Source organism: Catharus ustulatus, chromosome W (assembly GCF_009819885.2).
Source record: "Catharus ustulatus isolate bCatUst1 chromosome W, bCatUst1.pri.v2, whole genome shotgun sequence".
Taxonomy (NCBI): Eukaryota; Metazoa; Chordata; class Aves; order Passeriformes; family Turdidae; genus Catharus; species Catharus ustulatus.
Genome location: NC_046261.2, coordinates 5,977,566 through 5,993,884, shown reverse-complemented (window position 1 = coordinate 5,993,884; position 16,319 = coordinate 5,977,566). Strand labels below are relative to the sequence as shown.

General features: G+C 43.6%; 1 protein-coding gene across 1 annotated transcript in view; it reads right to left on the bottom strand.

Annotated features, from left to right (window-relative positions):
• Window positions 1-10,909, bottom strand: part of LOC117005037 (zinc finger protein 462-like) — a 145,416-nt gene extending 134,507 nt beyond the window's left edge. The window contains exons 1-4 of the mRNA XM_042780136.1: window positions 10,837-10,909; window positions 10,049-10,170; window positions 7,294-7,545; window positions 3,929-6,807 (exon numbers count right to left, since the gene is read on the bottom strand). Of these exons, the coding sequence (XP_042636070.1) occupies window positions 3,929-6,807; window positions 7,294-7,513 (3,099 nt within the window). The 5' untranslated portion in view covers window positions 7,514-7,545; window positions 10,049-10,170; window positions 10,837-10,909. The remainder of the gene's footprint in view (window positions 1-3,928; window positions 6,808-7,293; window positions 7,546-10,048; window positions 10,171-10,836) is intronic.
• Window positions 10,910-16,319: the final 5,410 nt, after the last annotated feature.

Here is a 16,319-nt window from a genome sequence, read left to right as displayed (position 1 = left end):
TGCAACAAAGTTGCCAAATAGTAACAGAACTGCGGCAGGGCGGGGTTTACTGGCTCGGCTCAGGTTGTGCAGGCTCGGCCCGCTCGGGGCTACCGATGGGGCTAGGTGGCCCAGCCCGGTGCTTGCCGCTCGGCGGGGCTGCTCGAGGCCAGCCGCCGCTGCCACTGGGCTTGGTCACCATGGTCCGACGCTGCCCTGTGGTGGTAGGCAGGGACGGAGCCCCCCCCGCTCCCGCAGCGGCGGGCGGGGACGGAGCACCCCGTTGCCTCCCCAAGCCGCGGCAATGGCGGTGCAGGGCCCCGCCTCCTCCTCGAGCCGCGGCAATGGTGGTGCGGGGCCCCCGCCGCCTCCCCAGGCCGCGGCAATGGCGGCACGGGGCCCCCCTGTCTCTCCCCCGGGTTGCGGCAGAGGAGGGAAGGAGAGAGCTCTCCCTCCTCTCTCCCCACCCCCCGTGCTGCCTGCAGGGAGCCAGGCTCCACCCGTGGCACAATAGAGTAACAATTTGTAACAATCGCGAAATGCCGGCTTTGCAACTGCTCGGCTCGGCACTCTGGTTGGCACTTCTGAGGTTGTAAATGTCAGAAAATTATTCACATATTAGCCGCTCTTCAGTATTGGCCGCATTTCCGGTTTGGGAGGAAAATCTTAGTCAAATTGGTGCGGCTTGTATTCGTGAAACTACTGTACACAGAAAAAATCTTGAGTTTTTGCATAATAGCAGTCCCCTATAAGACCATTCATGTTTAACTTACAATACTAAGCCATGATCTTTCACAGCCCCCCCTCCCTCCCCATTGTATGTTTTTTTACAGCAAGTAGTTACTCTGGATGGGGAGAAAGGTACAGAAAAGAGTAGCAGAATTTGGTCTTCTGTTCACAGGAACACCTGCCCAAAGCTTGAATTTATTAGACAGATGCACATAAACATCAAGTTCTTTACCAGAAAATGTACTGAAATAGATAAACTTGAGAAAGGAATTGCTGTGTTATTTCAAGGTACATTAATGAGCAAAAGGAATTGCTGTGTTATTTCAAGGTACATTAATGAGCAGTGGAATGGGATATTTTCTTTAAAAAAAATCTATCAGAAAACCAAAGACAGGGAAAATTCTGAACGAAACAACTGGAAGTAGAGTTTCCTGTGGAGTCTACGTGGAAAATGAAGAAAATAAAGCAGAATATGTAACTGATTTACAGAGTCCATTGACACACTGAGTCACTCATTAACCTGCATTCATTTGGCTGTTAAAGTGAATATGCAAGTGGGTATTATTAAGGAGCCTCTTGGGCTATAGAACAGCTTTTGGTTTGTTTTTCTCCCTGGGGAGAGGAAGCAGAGGAGACCAGACACACAGATCCTTACCCTCTCTTGTTTGAAATCTGTAAAAGCACCATCTGCATATTTCTGCTTGCTCAAGAGCTGTTTCCTCCTCTCCTGACGTTTGGCATGCTTCTGGAAATCCTCATTGTGACTATTCAAGTGTGAGGTCAGCTCTGCCATCCTATACAATTTAGTATCACAGTGCTTGCACTGGTACACAGCATTATGAGAGCAGGTACCACTTCCCAGTATGGTAAAGTCTCTCTTCAAATCCTTGCTGTGGTGATCAGCGTAATGCATGCACAGCAGCTCTGCTGTGCCAAAGGACAGCTTGAAACATTTTATGCATCTGAAGGGAAACCACTCAGTTTCCTGAGCCTTGCTCTCCGCCTCAAATTTTTCAAAGTTATTCCTTTCCTCAGCTGGAGTTGGCTTTTCATGTTCATCAGCATACACAGCAGTGAAGTAGCCTCCCAGCTTGCTTGCATGCTGCTTCTTAGGGAAAACACCAGGGTGACGTTTCATGTAGTGGGACACAATACCTTTCTTGCTACAAGACTGAAAGGAACAAAGTGAACACTTCTTCTTTTCCACAGCCCTTCTCAGTTCCTCACTTAATTGAGGATTGTCCTCTTTGGGAATAGATGGAATGATCATTTTATTGGGTTTGTCGCTTACTGTCCTGGAGGCTGCTAAACAATGAGTATAGTAAGCATCAATGTCATGTCTTTTCTGGTAGTGTGCTGCAAGGCCTTTGTGGATGGGGTTGGTGTAGGAACACAGAGTACACTTGAAAAGGTTGCTCTTGCCTTCTGGTTGTGCCCGAACATTATTATGTTTGATGCGGTAGTGCCTGGCTATCCCCTTCCGTGTGGAACAGAAGTATTTGCAGAGCTGGCACCGAAACACTGTGTGAGACACTAAGTGAGAACTGGAGAAATGAGGTGCTGGGATAGAGATTTCTCCAACACTATCAGCAGCAATTTCTGGGGAGGTCTTGATTTCAGTTACCATGTCTGGCTCCACTGAGGCAGACAACTTAGGTGGTGACTTAGCAAAAACATCAAATTCAGGTTGATCATGGTATTTCTCATAGTGAATTTTGAGCTTCTCCAGTGTGCCATGGGTGTAAGGGCATAGTTTGCACCTGTATGCACCATAGCCTTGCTTGAAAATCCTAGTCATCTCTTCTATGCCATTTTGTGCAATGTCATTTGACTGTTCCACATCATGCACAAAGTCTCCAGCAGTGACCTTTACTGATGGGTGCCGTTTCTGGTAATGTGTGAGGACACCATGAATGCGTGTGTTAATGTATGGACAATGTCTGCAGTTGTACACAGCCCCTGGGTTAACGTCTATGTCTTGTGCAAAGTCAGCAGCTTTCACTTTCACGCCAGGATGTTTTTTGCCATAATGTGTCAGGAGGCCATGAAAGTTATTGTACTCAGACTGGCAAACTGTACACTGATATGGAGTGGAGGAGATGGCAGTGTTTGCAGAAGAAAGCTGAATAGTTTTTTCATGGGAAAGGCTGGGGTCCTCCACATCCTGGCCCATCTGTGATAGTACCTGGTTTTCAGAATTAATCCTGGTCCTAACTTCATCAAGTTGTGTGCCAATTTTCTTAGCAGCATCTTTCTCCTTAATGATTTCTAACAATACAGATTCATCCCCATTCATAGTCCAAGGGTGAAAAGCCCAGTAGTGATTAGTAATGTCCCAAATGGAAGATGCTTCCAAAATGCAGTCTCTGCATTTATAGGTCTTTTCCTCTGTTGGCATCACTAGGGTAGGAGGGGAAGGATCTGGACCTGCCCAGAGTTTAGTTGTCATATATGTATAGTCAACATAATGTTCAGGATGTCTCCTTTGGTAATGCAAAAGCAAACCCCTGGGTTCTGCATGTGAATAAATACACCATTCACAGTGGTAACCAGCTTCTATGAAGCCATCTAAAAATGCCCATCTCAGAATGGATGTGACTGTGGCCTTCAGATTTGGGTGGTCTTTTGCAATATGCTTTCTCAATGTATAGAAATAAGGTGATGTGTAGCTACACTGCCTGCATTTGAGGGTTCTCAGCTTTGTCTTATCCTGTTCAGTGCTGGAGGTGTGAGCAGGCAGGTTGCCGGATGATTTCTTCTGGTTACGATCACAAAGGCTTCTAATGGTGGCTGTGTGTTGCCTAATCACATCTGCACTGGCCTTGAAATCACGATGTTTCTTTTGATAATGAATGAGCACACCTTTTATGGTCCGGTTTCCATAATCACAGTGCTGGCAGAAAAACATTTCATTCTCAGGGGGATTCACAGAGTTCTCAGAAATGCCCTGGCTCAACTGCTGCACTGACACTGACCTTTTCTGAATCCCAGGTGGCAGCTCACCAGCCTTCATCATTGCCGCAGTAGGGGGTGCCTGCCTGATGTACTTGGCAGTGACCTTTATTTTTGGATGTCTTTTTTGGTAGTGGACAAGCACTCCCACAACTGAATGGTTGCTGTATGAACAGTGTTTGCAATAGTACAGTTCAGGAGCAAGGTTTGGGAGCAATGGTGGGGAAGGTGGAGGTTGAGAAGACAAGTTGGACAGTTTGGGGGAGACAAACGCTCCCATCTCAAAAGACATTTGAGCCAGGGCAGAGCCCCTGTCTACAGATGCTATATGCATGGTCTTCTGAATTCTGAAATATGATGCTTTTTCTTCAGGGTGTTTTTTCTGGTAATGCACCAGAACTGAATGCATGTTAGGGCTTGCAAATGAGCACACATCACAGTCATAAACAATCACAGAACTGACCGAAGGTGCCTTCTGATTTTCATATTCAAGACTAAAAGTCTTTGCAGCACTTTTGTTAAAACTTGCTGGCACAATAGTCCCATGAGCCACAGGGGTGGAGGCTGCCATAGTTTTTGGAGTAGAATTCAAGATCTCTCTCAGTGTTTGGGTTTCTGAGTTTAGCCCTTCTTGTTGATCAACAACATAGCTTGAAAATATCATTGCATTGTTAATTTTCACTGTTGGATGCATTCTTTGGTAGTGTGGCATCAGGCTTCTAACATTTGGGCTAGTGTAAGAACAGAAGTGACAACGGTAGATCAAATCAGAGTGATCGGAGTTCAATACATTCATAGCTTCAGGGTGATGCTCTCCATAGTGCTGCTGCAGGTCTTCAAAGTTTGTATAGTCAATATAACATTCAAGACATCTGTATACTGCACTGTGATCATTTGGATCCAAGATATACTTAAAGTTGAATTTTATGTAGGGATGCATCCGTTGGTAGTGAGTGCTAATACTCCTAGCAGATTTGTTGCTAAAGTCACAGTGTTTACAATAGTAATACCTGCCAGAGTCATTAATCTCCACATTTTCATTGTCCTTATCAGGGTCATTTGTAGTTGGCTGGTTTCCTAGAACAGAGGCATTAGGGCTCTGTTGATTTTTCATGTTAATAGAAGAAAAATAATCTTCCTCATCTTCAGATAAAGTGAGCTCAAACTCTGCTCCATTGGTGGAATTATAATTATGATGCATGTTTCTGAAGTTTGCATCCTTCTGGGACTCATTAGTCTCTCTCCCCCACATTTGCTGAGGTGCATAAGAACTAGAAACCTCCACCATTGGTTTTGCTTGTTCTTCTTCTCTGTCTAATTCCACTTCTATCTCCACCCCGTCTTCCTCCTCTTCCTCATAATCCTCTGCATTAATCACAGCATCTTCTTGCTGCTTGTTTTGGTTTATTTTGCTCTGCAGGTTGCTTGCTATTTCATCAATTCTAGTTCTTTTCTTCACTGGTGAGAGATCCAAAGGGCAGTCATTTGACACCTTCTGAGTGACCTCAGGGACGATGTTATTTTTAGAGGAGAGACCAAGAATTGAGGTCTGGCTTTTCTTCACTGTGCTGACTGAGGTGAAACCATCTGCCTCATTCTCTTGTGGCATGTTGGATGGCAGTCCATCATATTTTGGTAAGTTGTCACAAAATAAGTGTTTATGCTGCTGATGAACTCTGAGGCCTTTTAAAGTAGTGGTAGAATAGTTACACATTGTGCACTTATAAGGATGCTGTGAATGGGGCTGAGGCAACTGCTGCTGTTGCACTGTTTCCATCATCCCAGCTGATTTTCTTCCATTTATATTTCCACTTTCATAAGAAATCATGTTGTCATTCAAAGAGGAGACAATGTTTTCACTCTGAGAATTCACAGTGTCCCCGTCTGATATTGTACCTGTGTGACATTGCCTATGAGCTCCAAGCTTTAATGAACTCTTACAGGTGAAAGGACATTCATTGCATTTGTATACAGTTGTCTTCCCAGACAGGTGGATATTCTCAATGTGACGGGAGATGCTTCGTCGGTGCATTGTGAGGAAAGGACAAAAAGGACATTGGAACCTGTTCATGTATCTTCTAAAGGGAATCCCTTTCGTTTCCAACAGTTTGTTCTCATCAGATCCCATCAGTTGCTCTGCAGATATTCCTGAAGTCTGGTTGTCCACTGAATTCAAGTCAGTCTCACTGTCCACTTCATTTAGCTCTTCATCTGAGTTGGAGTCATTTAGCATACTGCATGTTTCCAAGTCAGCAAAATTTGTCATGTCAGCAACTCCACAGTGGGATCTGTCAGACAAATTAACAATGTCCAAGTTGTGAGGTAATTTAGACTTAATTTGATGATAAGACACAGAAGAAAACTTGGAAGATATAGAAGAGTTGGGCCTGATAAGGGAATTGCTCGTAGAGCTTCTGACATTTGAGACCTCAACATTCAACATATCACATCCTGTCATATTCATAGAGATATAAGTAGAGTCTGGGGAGGCATTCTGGTCACTCTGCATATCAGGCACACTGGTTCTGTCCTGTTCCTCCCTCAAACTTGACAATATTTTTACCATGCTGCAGTGCTTCTTCATCATATGGTCACACCAGCGCTCTCTTCGAGGTGTCTGGTAACTGCACCATTCACAGCAAAAGTAGCCTCTGGACTTTGTTAGAGGCTTGACCATGGACTCTAAAATGTTCTGTTCTACCACCTCTTCAGGCAATTCCTTGTAGGGTTCCTGCACTGTCACAGAGGCAGATGTCAATTCAGATATGGCAGAGACAGTAGTAGGAGTTAAACTCTCCTTGGCATTGTTTTTGTGATACATTTTCTGGTGCTTAATAATCCTTGTGCGCCTTGGGGATTTGTAGGTGCAGAACTGGCAAGAGAAAACTTTGCCAAATCCCTCGTGCATCATGATGCCATAATTTAAGGATCCAGCAGTGTGTGACCCTACTGAGCTCCCCCCAGTGTGAGCTCCATGAACCTTTCGAGTGTGCTCTATGAGGAGGTTTTTAGATCGGAAGTAACGCACACAGAATTTGCACTGGAAAAACTTGGTTGTTTTAGGATTTGGAGCCATATGCTGATCATAAAACCTTTGGTTCTGACTATAACAACTTCCAGTTGCCATCTGAGTTGTTGTATTTTGCCCTAAAATAAGAATTAAAAAGTAAATATGTAAATAAGTAAAATTAGTCCATTTTCCCCACCTACCCTTTATGCATATGAATACACACACATCTTGAACACATTAATCACACTAGGATTCCCTCGTTTATTTATTATTAGACGTGTGCATACAAGAATGGTCAGAAAACTAACAGATGGTATGTAATTTGGGATAGACAATTCCCAAAATAAGCTTCTTGAAATAAAAAGGTTCCCTAATAAAGTTCAAAACTCTTCTAGAGCTCATGGTGGTGTAAAGAACATAAAAGAAGCAATATTATAAAACATGAAAAATAGCAGGACAACAAATCCACACATTTGCATTTACAAAAAAAATCTGTAATTAAATATCATCTAATTCACTACTACAGTGATAAAGGTAACAGTTTTTAAAAACACACTGAAAGATACCAATTAAAATGAACTGCAATGTCATATGTGAGATAGGGGTTTAGGGTTGAGGTTTACCTGCTATTTCATCTGCAGTTGTAAATTCATCCTTTACAAAAGAAAATTCCATCTCAGTCTGGTTGCTAGCATTCATGGAGCCAGACCTCAGCTGGCTAGGGTTTTCCTCAGAGACATCTGTTGGCTGCAGAAAAGCAGTATGAACATCCTGAATGTGAGCTTTTAGGTCTTCATAGGATGGAGCTTGGAAATCACAGCCATCACACTGCAGCACCTCCATGGTTCAAGAATTATCTTTTGCATTAGAAAATTCTGCAAGAAAAACAAAGAAAGGAGAATAAAAGAGGCAGGGGGTTGTTTTGGTTTTCCCTGTTTGGTTAGGTTTCAGAGGGATTTTTGCTTCTTTTTACAGAAATTTCCTTCAGTGAATTCTGAAAATATATTAACTCCAAGCTTCCTATCACTATTGTCCTGGTTTCAGTTAGGATAGTTAATTTCTTCTCAGTAGCTAACTCAGTGTCTCAAGGACTAACGATTTCCAGAAATTCCATAATTACTGCAGTCTAAAACTCAACACTTAAAAGGCATCAAGGTAATTTTGAGTCAAAGAAAAGACCTATCTAGTTAACTTGCAGGTTGCTGTTAGCAATGCCACAGTCAACCTTCTGATGACTACTGTTTCAATGGACTTTGTCCTCTAGGCTTTTCCATTAGTCGGGAGAGAGCTGTTGTTAGCAAGTCTGTTTCTCTAGCAGCTATATGCTAGAAGAACAACCACATTATTCCCAAACATTAATTCACTGAAACTAACAAACAGACAACAGTGGTTTCTGCTTCTAGAAGACTCACTCTAACCTTCTTGGAAGCTGAGAAAGTCCTGTCAGTTTCATTAGCAGCTATTAAAAAAACCTCAAACTTTAAAATGAAAACACTTGTCTTTCTTTATATTGTAATTCCTAACTTCAGTGGAAAACATAAACATAATTGCAAAGTGAGATCTAAATATGTGTATTGAAAATAGAATGCTGTACATTGGAATTAATTCCACCAAACACCAAGAACATCTCCACTTTTATTTATAACTCTGTAAGACTTCCATTACCACCTGTCATAGGGGACAGATCTTTGATGGGATAGGAGTTTGAGGAAGGGATGGGCAGAATACTAAAAAAATACAATGGAAACATAAATAACAGCAATCTTCATAAACACTTCATGACTTCATTATTAATCCCAAACCTCTGTATACTGTAATGTACAAAGTAACAAAATTTGGTAACTTCAAGTTCAATATGTGACCAATTAATCCCATTTCACAAAACACTGGGGTGGAATTTATCACTAGACTTTTACCTTATGTACTGCCATAAACAAGAGGACAGACAAAATTCAAGAAACGCAAAAGGCTGAGACCCTCTTGCCCTGTACAGCAATTGGGTACAAAAGCAACCTATTATTTTAAAGTGATAACTCATTTATTAAGCTTCCCACACATTGCACTGGGCCAAGATAACCTAGGAGTTTCAGAGGTCCAAGACATAATAGCAGACAAAACCATTATAGTGTGAAATTTCCATTTTTTACTGTAAAATGTAAAACTATTTCTATAGTAAGATGAAAATCTGCCGCAGGCAAAACAGTCTCAATTCAAGGAATTTTATTTCATTTAGTTTATGGTCAGCTTCTTTCCGCCCTTCCTTATTTCTTATTCATCTTCCTTCACTGCTCTTTGCTTCTAACTGCTCTGTTCCAGTGTGGGTTCTACCATGGGCCAAAGTCCCTTTTGAGGGTGTAAATGCTCCTGCATGGAGCACCTCCTTTCAGGAGTGAGCCTCCTACCCCTATTGGTAACTGTCCTTAAATATGTTTGAGCAGGGGCACCATATGCTCCTCTGATTCTTTGAAAGTTTGGCTCTCAATAGGTTCTTTCAAATTTTTTCAGAACTGGTTGGAACTGGCTGTTCATGGCCTCCTCCTACAATGCGGCTCCTTGCTCCCAAAACCCAGACATTTATGTTCAATATAAAACCCTAGGGCACAAAGAGAGGACGCTGCATAAAATAATGCCTTGTCATATAGCCTGCTAAAATAAACTTCTGGCCAGTCTATTTCTGGTCAGTGAGTACACAGACACTCCACATGTTTAATCTACATTATTGCACTGACTGCAATATCTGTTCTCCACCATATCCAACAACAAAAACCACAACAAAACCAAAAAAGGAAAAAAATGGTGCACCAGGTTTTTTTCAGTTAGCAAAACTACAGTGATTAAGATACTCCAGTTCTTATTTGCAAGTGCCAGATCAAACACTGTTGAAGAGGTTACTATCTGTTCGGAGACCAAATCACAGTAGTGAGTGAAGTGCCACACCGTGTCTTCTTTACCCTGATCCATTAGACCTGAAAACATTTATTTTTCTCATGAGGCAAATGACTCCTGCATTTGGAACACTTCACAGAAAAGCAGTTAATTTATTTTTCACTATATGTAACCCAGACTTAGTTCTCTCATCTCAGTCAAACAAGCCACAGCTCTGCTGAATGTGTTCATCACGCTTTCAAGACTTATAAATCTCTGCTTCACTGAAGCATTAAGACACACTAAGCCACCCTACTCCTCTGAATTTTGCAAGTAGCCATTTAAGCTCAGACAACTGCACACAGTGGCTCATAGTTTCTTACCTGTGATCAACATGGCCTCACTTCGTCTCAGATTCATTTCTGCTATACAAGATTATTTTTTCCCTTGGATGATACAAAAACCCAAAACACCATTATCTAAGTACCATTATCCTTCTTTTCTATGATTTACCTCCCCTCCCTGTCACGGTTTAGCAATGGTACTCCCCAAGACTCTCCAAACCACGTGTCACTCTCTCTTGCTCCCCTGCTTTTTCTTTCCTCCTTCCACTTGTGGCAGGATGGAGAGGAGAACTGAAGGCACAAAAAACAAAGGTCACAGGTTGAGATAAGAGCAATTTACTGGAAAGAGCAATGAGATAAAACCAATAGGAACAGCAACAATACTAATGACAGAGGGCACAAGAAAAGAAACAATTTTCACTGAAAAGCCACCCACGGACAATCGACAATACTAGATGGTTCCCTCCACCATATTTACTTGACTGGAAGGAACCCCTTCTCCTCAGAAGAATCCTTTTCCCCTGCCCCCAGCAATGGCATGAGGTGCTACAGAATAACCTCCATGTCCTAACCATGCCCAGTCCCAGGTACCAGCTACTGCAAAAATTGCCCCTGTCCTGAATGGAACCAGGACATTATCCACCCCTTATTCTATACCATCTACTCATGCCTAGATTATACACCTTCCAACTAGATGTATATATATATACAAATATATACACACATTTCGTAGCCATGCCTTCTCCCAGGTAATGCAAAAGTTATCCCTGTCCTGCACAGAACCAGGACAATCCCCAATAATATCTGTTCTCCTTTTCTGTCAAAATAGCACCTTTTCTTCCTGAACAATTATTTGCAAAGATCTCCCAAAGTTCTTTTAACTCTAGTAATATAAATGTGTTTATTAATTCCAGCAACAGTCTTATACAGTTCTACAGACTCCATCAAAACAGTCACCTCCCAGCAAGAGAATGGGGAAGTAGAAAGGAGATCCCCTCAAATCTGCCGTTTTCATCCCTTGGGAGTCATCTCTCTTCCCATAGAAGATACTCCATTCCCCTGACAGATTCCAGTCATTTGTTCATCACCAGTCAGCCTATCTGCATCAGAAAATCCCGGCAGCAGATACACCTTCCAACACAAAGACTGTAGCCATGCCTTTTAACAGATGTTCCCGGAAACCTCCATCATGTAGAAGAGGGGGGAGGGATCCCTCATCTTTAAACTTCGGTTCCTTTAGAAACAAAACAAAAACCTTCCTGTGTGTCTTTAGGGAAACTTTAAGCCAGTTTACATAATAAGAACCAAAAGGAGGGAGGAAAAAAAAGACAAATCGATGTTTTTAACAAGATAAAAATAACCTCTTAAGCCTGGCACAATAGGAGTTAAAGACCAACAATTATCACTAGTGTATACTGTTAACATTATTTAATATTCTGGCACTGTTGAGAAAACAGCCAGAAACCCTGAGGATAACTTCAGAAAAATCTCTAACCCTTCTGCTACAAAGTAAAATAAAGGGCTAAGAGATTAGTAATAGCTACTGATTATAAAAAAAAACAACCTTTCTAATGAGTTCTCACTGCAATGTCACAACAATCTTGAAACAGCACCCTATGGGCCTGCCTGCTTCCCAAATACCCTGCAGAGTTGGCCTGGGATGCTGTTTCATGTAGAACAGAAGGATATTAGAGGCTCTTTATCCCAGGGTTGGTATCCTGTTTTATTCTTAGGCTTCCATGTGGTCAGAGTGGGAGAGCAGGATAAAAAGAGGAAGTTCCAAACCGGGGCACAGGTTTTTAAGGGTCAGGAAAGGGGAGGGGTCAGCCCCGGCCTCAGGTCAATCCCACCGCAGGGGTCAGTCCACCGGTCCTGCAGGGGTCACAGGGCTAAAGGGACATACCATTCCCAAAACAGTAAGGTATTGGGTTACAACATCTCACCCTTTTTTTGTTTAAAAGAAGAGAGAAAGGTATTAGGTTGTTAAAAGGAAAACAAACATTTTAAAATGTGTTAAAAGTCTCTGAGTCTGCCGGAAGGTCGTCTTCTGTGTCAGTTCTCTCTCCTCTCCGGCGGCGTCTTCTTTTCGAAGCAACTGCAACTTGCTTCTCTTCCTCCTCAGCTGGAGCTGGCTGTTTAGGGACATAAGGCTTCACCCATTTCTGGGGAATCCACCGAGGGCCTGAGGGAGTGGATACGCACGCATAACCACGTCCCCAGGTAACAAGCTCATAGGGACCTTTGGTTTCCCAGGTTTCTGGATCCCTAATCAAAACTGGTGGATGCTCAGACAGTTTGAACTGTTTGCCACTGTTAAAATGACGAACCACAGGAGGATTCATGTTTTCAAATGAACAGTTCGAGAAATTGATAGTGAACAGGGCTTTGCACAGCTTCTGCTGTGGAGACATCCACACAGTTGAATTGCTCTGTCTAGCCAGAACATGCTTGAGCGTCTGATGTGCACGCTCAATCACAGCTTGGCCTGTGGGGGAGTGGGGGATGCCTGTCTTATGTTCCACTCCCCACTGCTGGACAAATTCTAGGAACTCCTTGGACACATACGCTGGGTCATTATCTGTTTTGATTTCCTTAGGGATCCCCAATACTGAAAAAGCTTGCACTAGGTGTTGTTTGGCATGCACAGCTCTTTCTCCTGCATGGGCAGAGGCATAAACCGCACCTGAATATGTGTCAATGCTTACATGAACGTATTTGAGGTGACCAAAACTGGGAATGTGTGTGATGTCTGTCTGCCACACCTCACAGCTGCCAAGGCCTCGGGGGTTAACCCCTGCACCTAGCGATGGCATGGCCTGGAGTTGGCAGCTGGGACAGGTGGCCACAATGGCTCGAGTCTGACTCCGTGTTAGCTTGAACTGACGGATCAGACCTGGCACATTCTGATGGTATTGCTGGTGGCTCAGCTTTGCCTGTTGGAAGATGTCTGGGAGGCGTGCTTGTTCTGCTGGGGTGGCAAGGGAGTCTGCCTGACGATTCCCTTCTGCGATCTCACCTGGCAAATCCGTGTGTGACCTCACATGCATCACATAGAACGGATGTTCTCTATGAGAAATCAGATAGATTAGTTTTGACAGCAACCTGAAAAGCTGCTCATTGTCAACCTCTTTGAGCACTGCCTGCTCCGCCCTGGACACTACTCCCGCTACATAAGCTGAGTCTTTTACCAAGTTGATTGGCTCTGAGAACTTCTCAAAAGCTCTTACCACTGCAGCCAGTTCAGCTACCTGAGGCGAACCCTCCACAAACTCAACATCAGCTTCCCAATGCTGAGTCTGAGGATTTATCCAAGTCATCACCGACTTGTGGGAAGCCCCAGAAGCGTCTGTGAACACTGTGAGAGCTTTGAGTGGTCTCCGACTCCTTTTCTCACGAGGAATGAGGTGGAATTCCTCATTGAACAGCTTGTGAGATGGGGCATGGACTGATATTTGTCCACTGTAGCTGTCCAGAGACAACTGGAGACTGGCATTGCTCTGGAGCAAGTGCTCGAACATCTCCTTTGTCAGCCTCTCAGGAGAGTTCCTTCCCTCCTCGGAGAGTTTGACTGGAAGGTGAATACATGTGAAGTCACAACCTGCCATCTCATACAGTCTCATCCTTGCCTTACGAATCAGCTGAGCTATGAGTTCTTGTGGCTTAGTGATGGTTTTGGATCTTTGGTGGGAGAGGAAGACCCACTCTATGATTAAGAGCGAATCTCTCTGCCCCTCGATCCACTGGAATATCAAACCGTGTAAGTGTGGTAGTTTTCCCAGAATTATGAATTTGAAAGGCAGTTCAGGCTTGAAGCGATGAGCCTGCCTTTCTGCTAGAGCTTTCTGTACCTTTTCGATTGCAGCTTTTGCCTCTGGGGTCAGTTCCCTGGGAGAAATCAGCTCTCTCTCCCCCTTCAATAAGTTGAAAAGGGGCTCTAGGTCCTCATTAGTGAGGCCTAGCCAGGGCCTAACCCAATTCAAAGACCCACACAAGGAATGGAGATCTGCTAAGGTCTTTGGGTTACAATTAATGTCCAATTTCTGAGGAACAATGGTCCTTGCAGTGATTTCCAGGCCCAGGTACTTCCAAGGTGGCATCCTTTGGACTTTATCCTCCTGCAATTAAAATCCAGCAGAGGTTAAAACCTTAACCACTAGGTCAAGCATGTGTTGGAGTATAGAGTCATCGGGGGCACACACAAGCAAGTCATCTACATAATGCAGGATGATAGCTTCCTTTCTCTGAGCACGCACTGGAGACAGCAATGAGGCCACATACCACTGGCATATGAAAGGACTACACTTCATCCCTTGAGGGAGCACTTTCCAGTGGTAGCGCTTCATTGGGGCTTCTCTGTTGATGGTAGGAACAGAGAAGGCAAACCGTGGAGCATCTGCTGGGTGTAAAGGGATTTGAAGGAAACAGTCTTTAATATCTAAAACTGCCAATTTCCAATTTTGAGGGAGCATCGTTGGAGAGGGCATCCCTGGTTGAAGTGATCCCATGTCTGCTATAATTTTGTTTATTTCCCGGAGATCATGTAACAATCTCCATTTGTCCTTCCCTGGTTTCTTAATTACAAATACTGGGGAATTCCAAGGACTTGTAGTTTCTTCTATGTGTCCTTTTGCCAATTTCTCTGCTACAAGCTCCTCCAGCACCTTAAGTTTTTCTTTACTCATCGACCACTGAGCTGTCCAGATTGGATAATCATCTAACCATGTCAATTTGTGGGCAGGGCGCTCCTCAGTGGCCGCCTTTAAAAATCCTGAGGACTTTTGGGGATTACCATTTTCATTCCCCACAGGGGGCACTTATAGTCTGTAACAAACGGACGGACACTAGCTATTTTTCCATCCGGCCCCTCAATTTGCACGATGCTTTTTGATATTTTTGCCAATTTGATTCCCCCTATACCTTGGATTTTGCCTGCCACGGGTTGCAATTCCCATTGTGACGGCCACATCCTTTCGGGTATGATCGTCACATCTGCCCCTGTGTCCAGCACCCCCTCCACATGGAGATGGTCTGAACCATGGGTCAGATTGCATGCCACAGAGGGTTTTTCCTCACCCACCACCTCTGCCCAATAGACTTCAGGTGATTTTCCTTCTGCTGTGATTTCCTTTGGAACAGGGATGGCCTGGGCGAGGATTTGCCCCTCGTTCAGGTAATAAGGTGGTTGTGAGCAGCGTGCTAAGAGAACGAAACCTGAGACATTTTCCTTCTTGGATAATGGGAGTAATTCCATCTCCAAGGGTGTGTGTGCTGTGTCCCCCATAACTAAATACTCACAGTGCAGTTCCAAATGCAACAGCGTCAGGTCCAGTGAAGTGCTAGACAGATCCACTGTAATTGCTGTCCACTCTGTTGACATAAAACAAACACCTTTAGTGGTCTTAAGATTGAGACGACCAAAAGGCGTCCAACCCTTGCCAATTGAATATTTAACATTAATGCTATCATTAATCCCCACACCATTTGTCCCGTCCTCCCCCTTATTTTTAAAGAGAGAGGTTTTTTCCCGTGTGGAACCCGCAGTATTTATATCTTCGCGCGTGATGATATTTATGGCGGGTACGCGCTGTACACCTAGTTTTTTTGTTTGTTTGTCTTCTTCTGTTTCTGGCTGTGTGGGCAGTCCTTTGCATAGTGTCCTGTTTTCTTGCACTGGAAGCAGGTGATGTGCTGCAGCTGCTGTGGTGGTACCGGTTGCTTCCTTGGTCCTGGTGTCATAGCTGCTGCAGATCGTGAGTGTGCTGGTCCTGGATTCCTCTCTGGTGCACTGAACAGTTCTGCTTTTCTGGTGCAGGCTTCTATCATCTGTGCTAAGCTAGGTGGTGGGTCGAGGGGAAGACTAAGTATGACCCTGCGACATGATTCATTAGCGTTTTTCTGAGCCATCTCCTTTAGTAGCTCTGCCTGCACCTTTGGGTCCGAGACTTGTCTCTCCACCTGTGCACGGAGGCGATCCAGAAACTGCAAGAAACTTTCTGAAGGAAACTGTTTAATATTAACATAACTACCTGTAACTTCAGCAGTAGGTAATTGATGGAAAGCTTTTTCTGCTGCTAGAGAGATCTTATCCAAAACAAATTTAGTTAATAAACGTGCCTGTTTATCAGGGTTCTCAAATTGTCCCTCTCCTGTTAGGTGTTCCTGTGTAATATCATTATCATCCTCATCTTTTGCACTTTCTGGGCTTTGTTGTAGTTCCTGCAAAAGTACTCTTAAAGATCTTTTCCAAATACTTTCCCACAATTCGAATTCCGAAGCTGAAAGTAAACATCTGAATAAATCCTTAATATCATTAGGTACCATCTCATTAGAACTAAATGTTGCTCTTAAAAATCCTTTAAACATTTCACTGTGTCTACCAAATTCTCTTTGAACCTTACAAATTTCCTTTTTATCTTGGTATGGTAGTGGCTGATATGTTC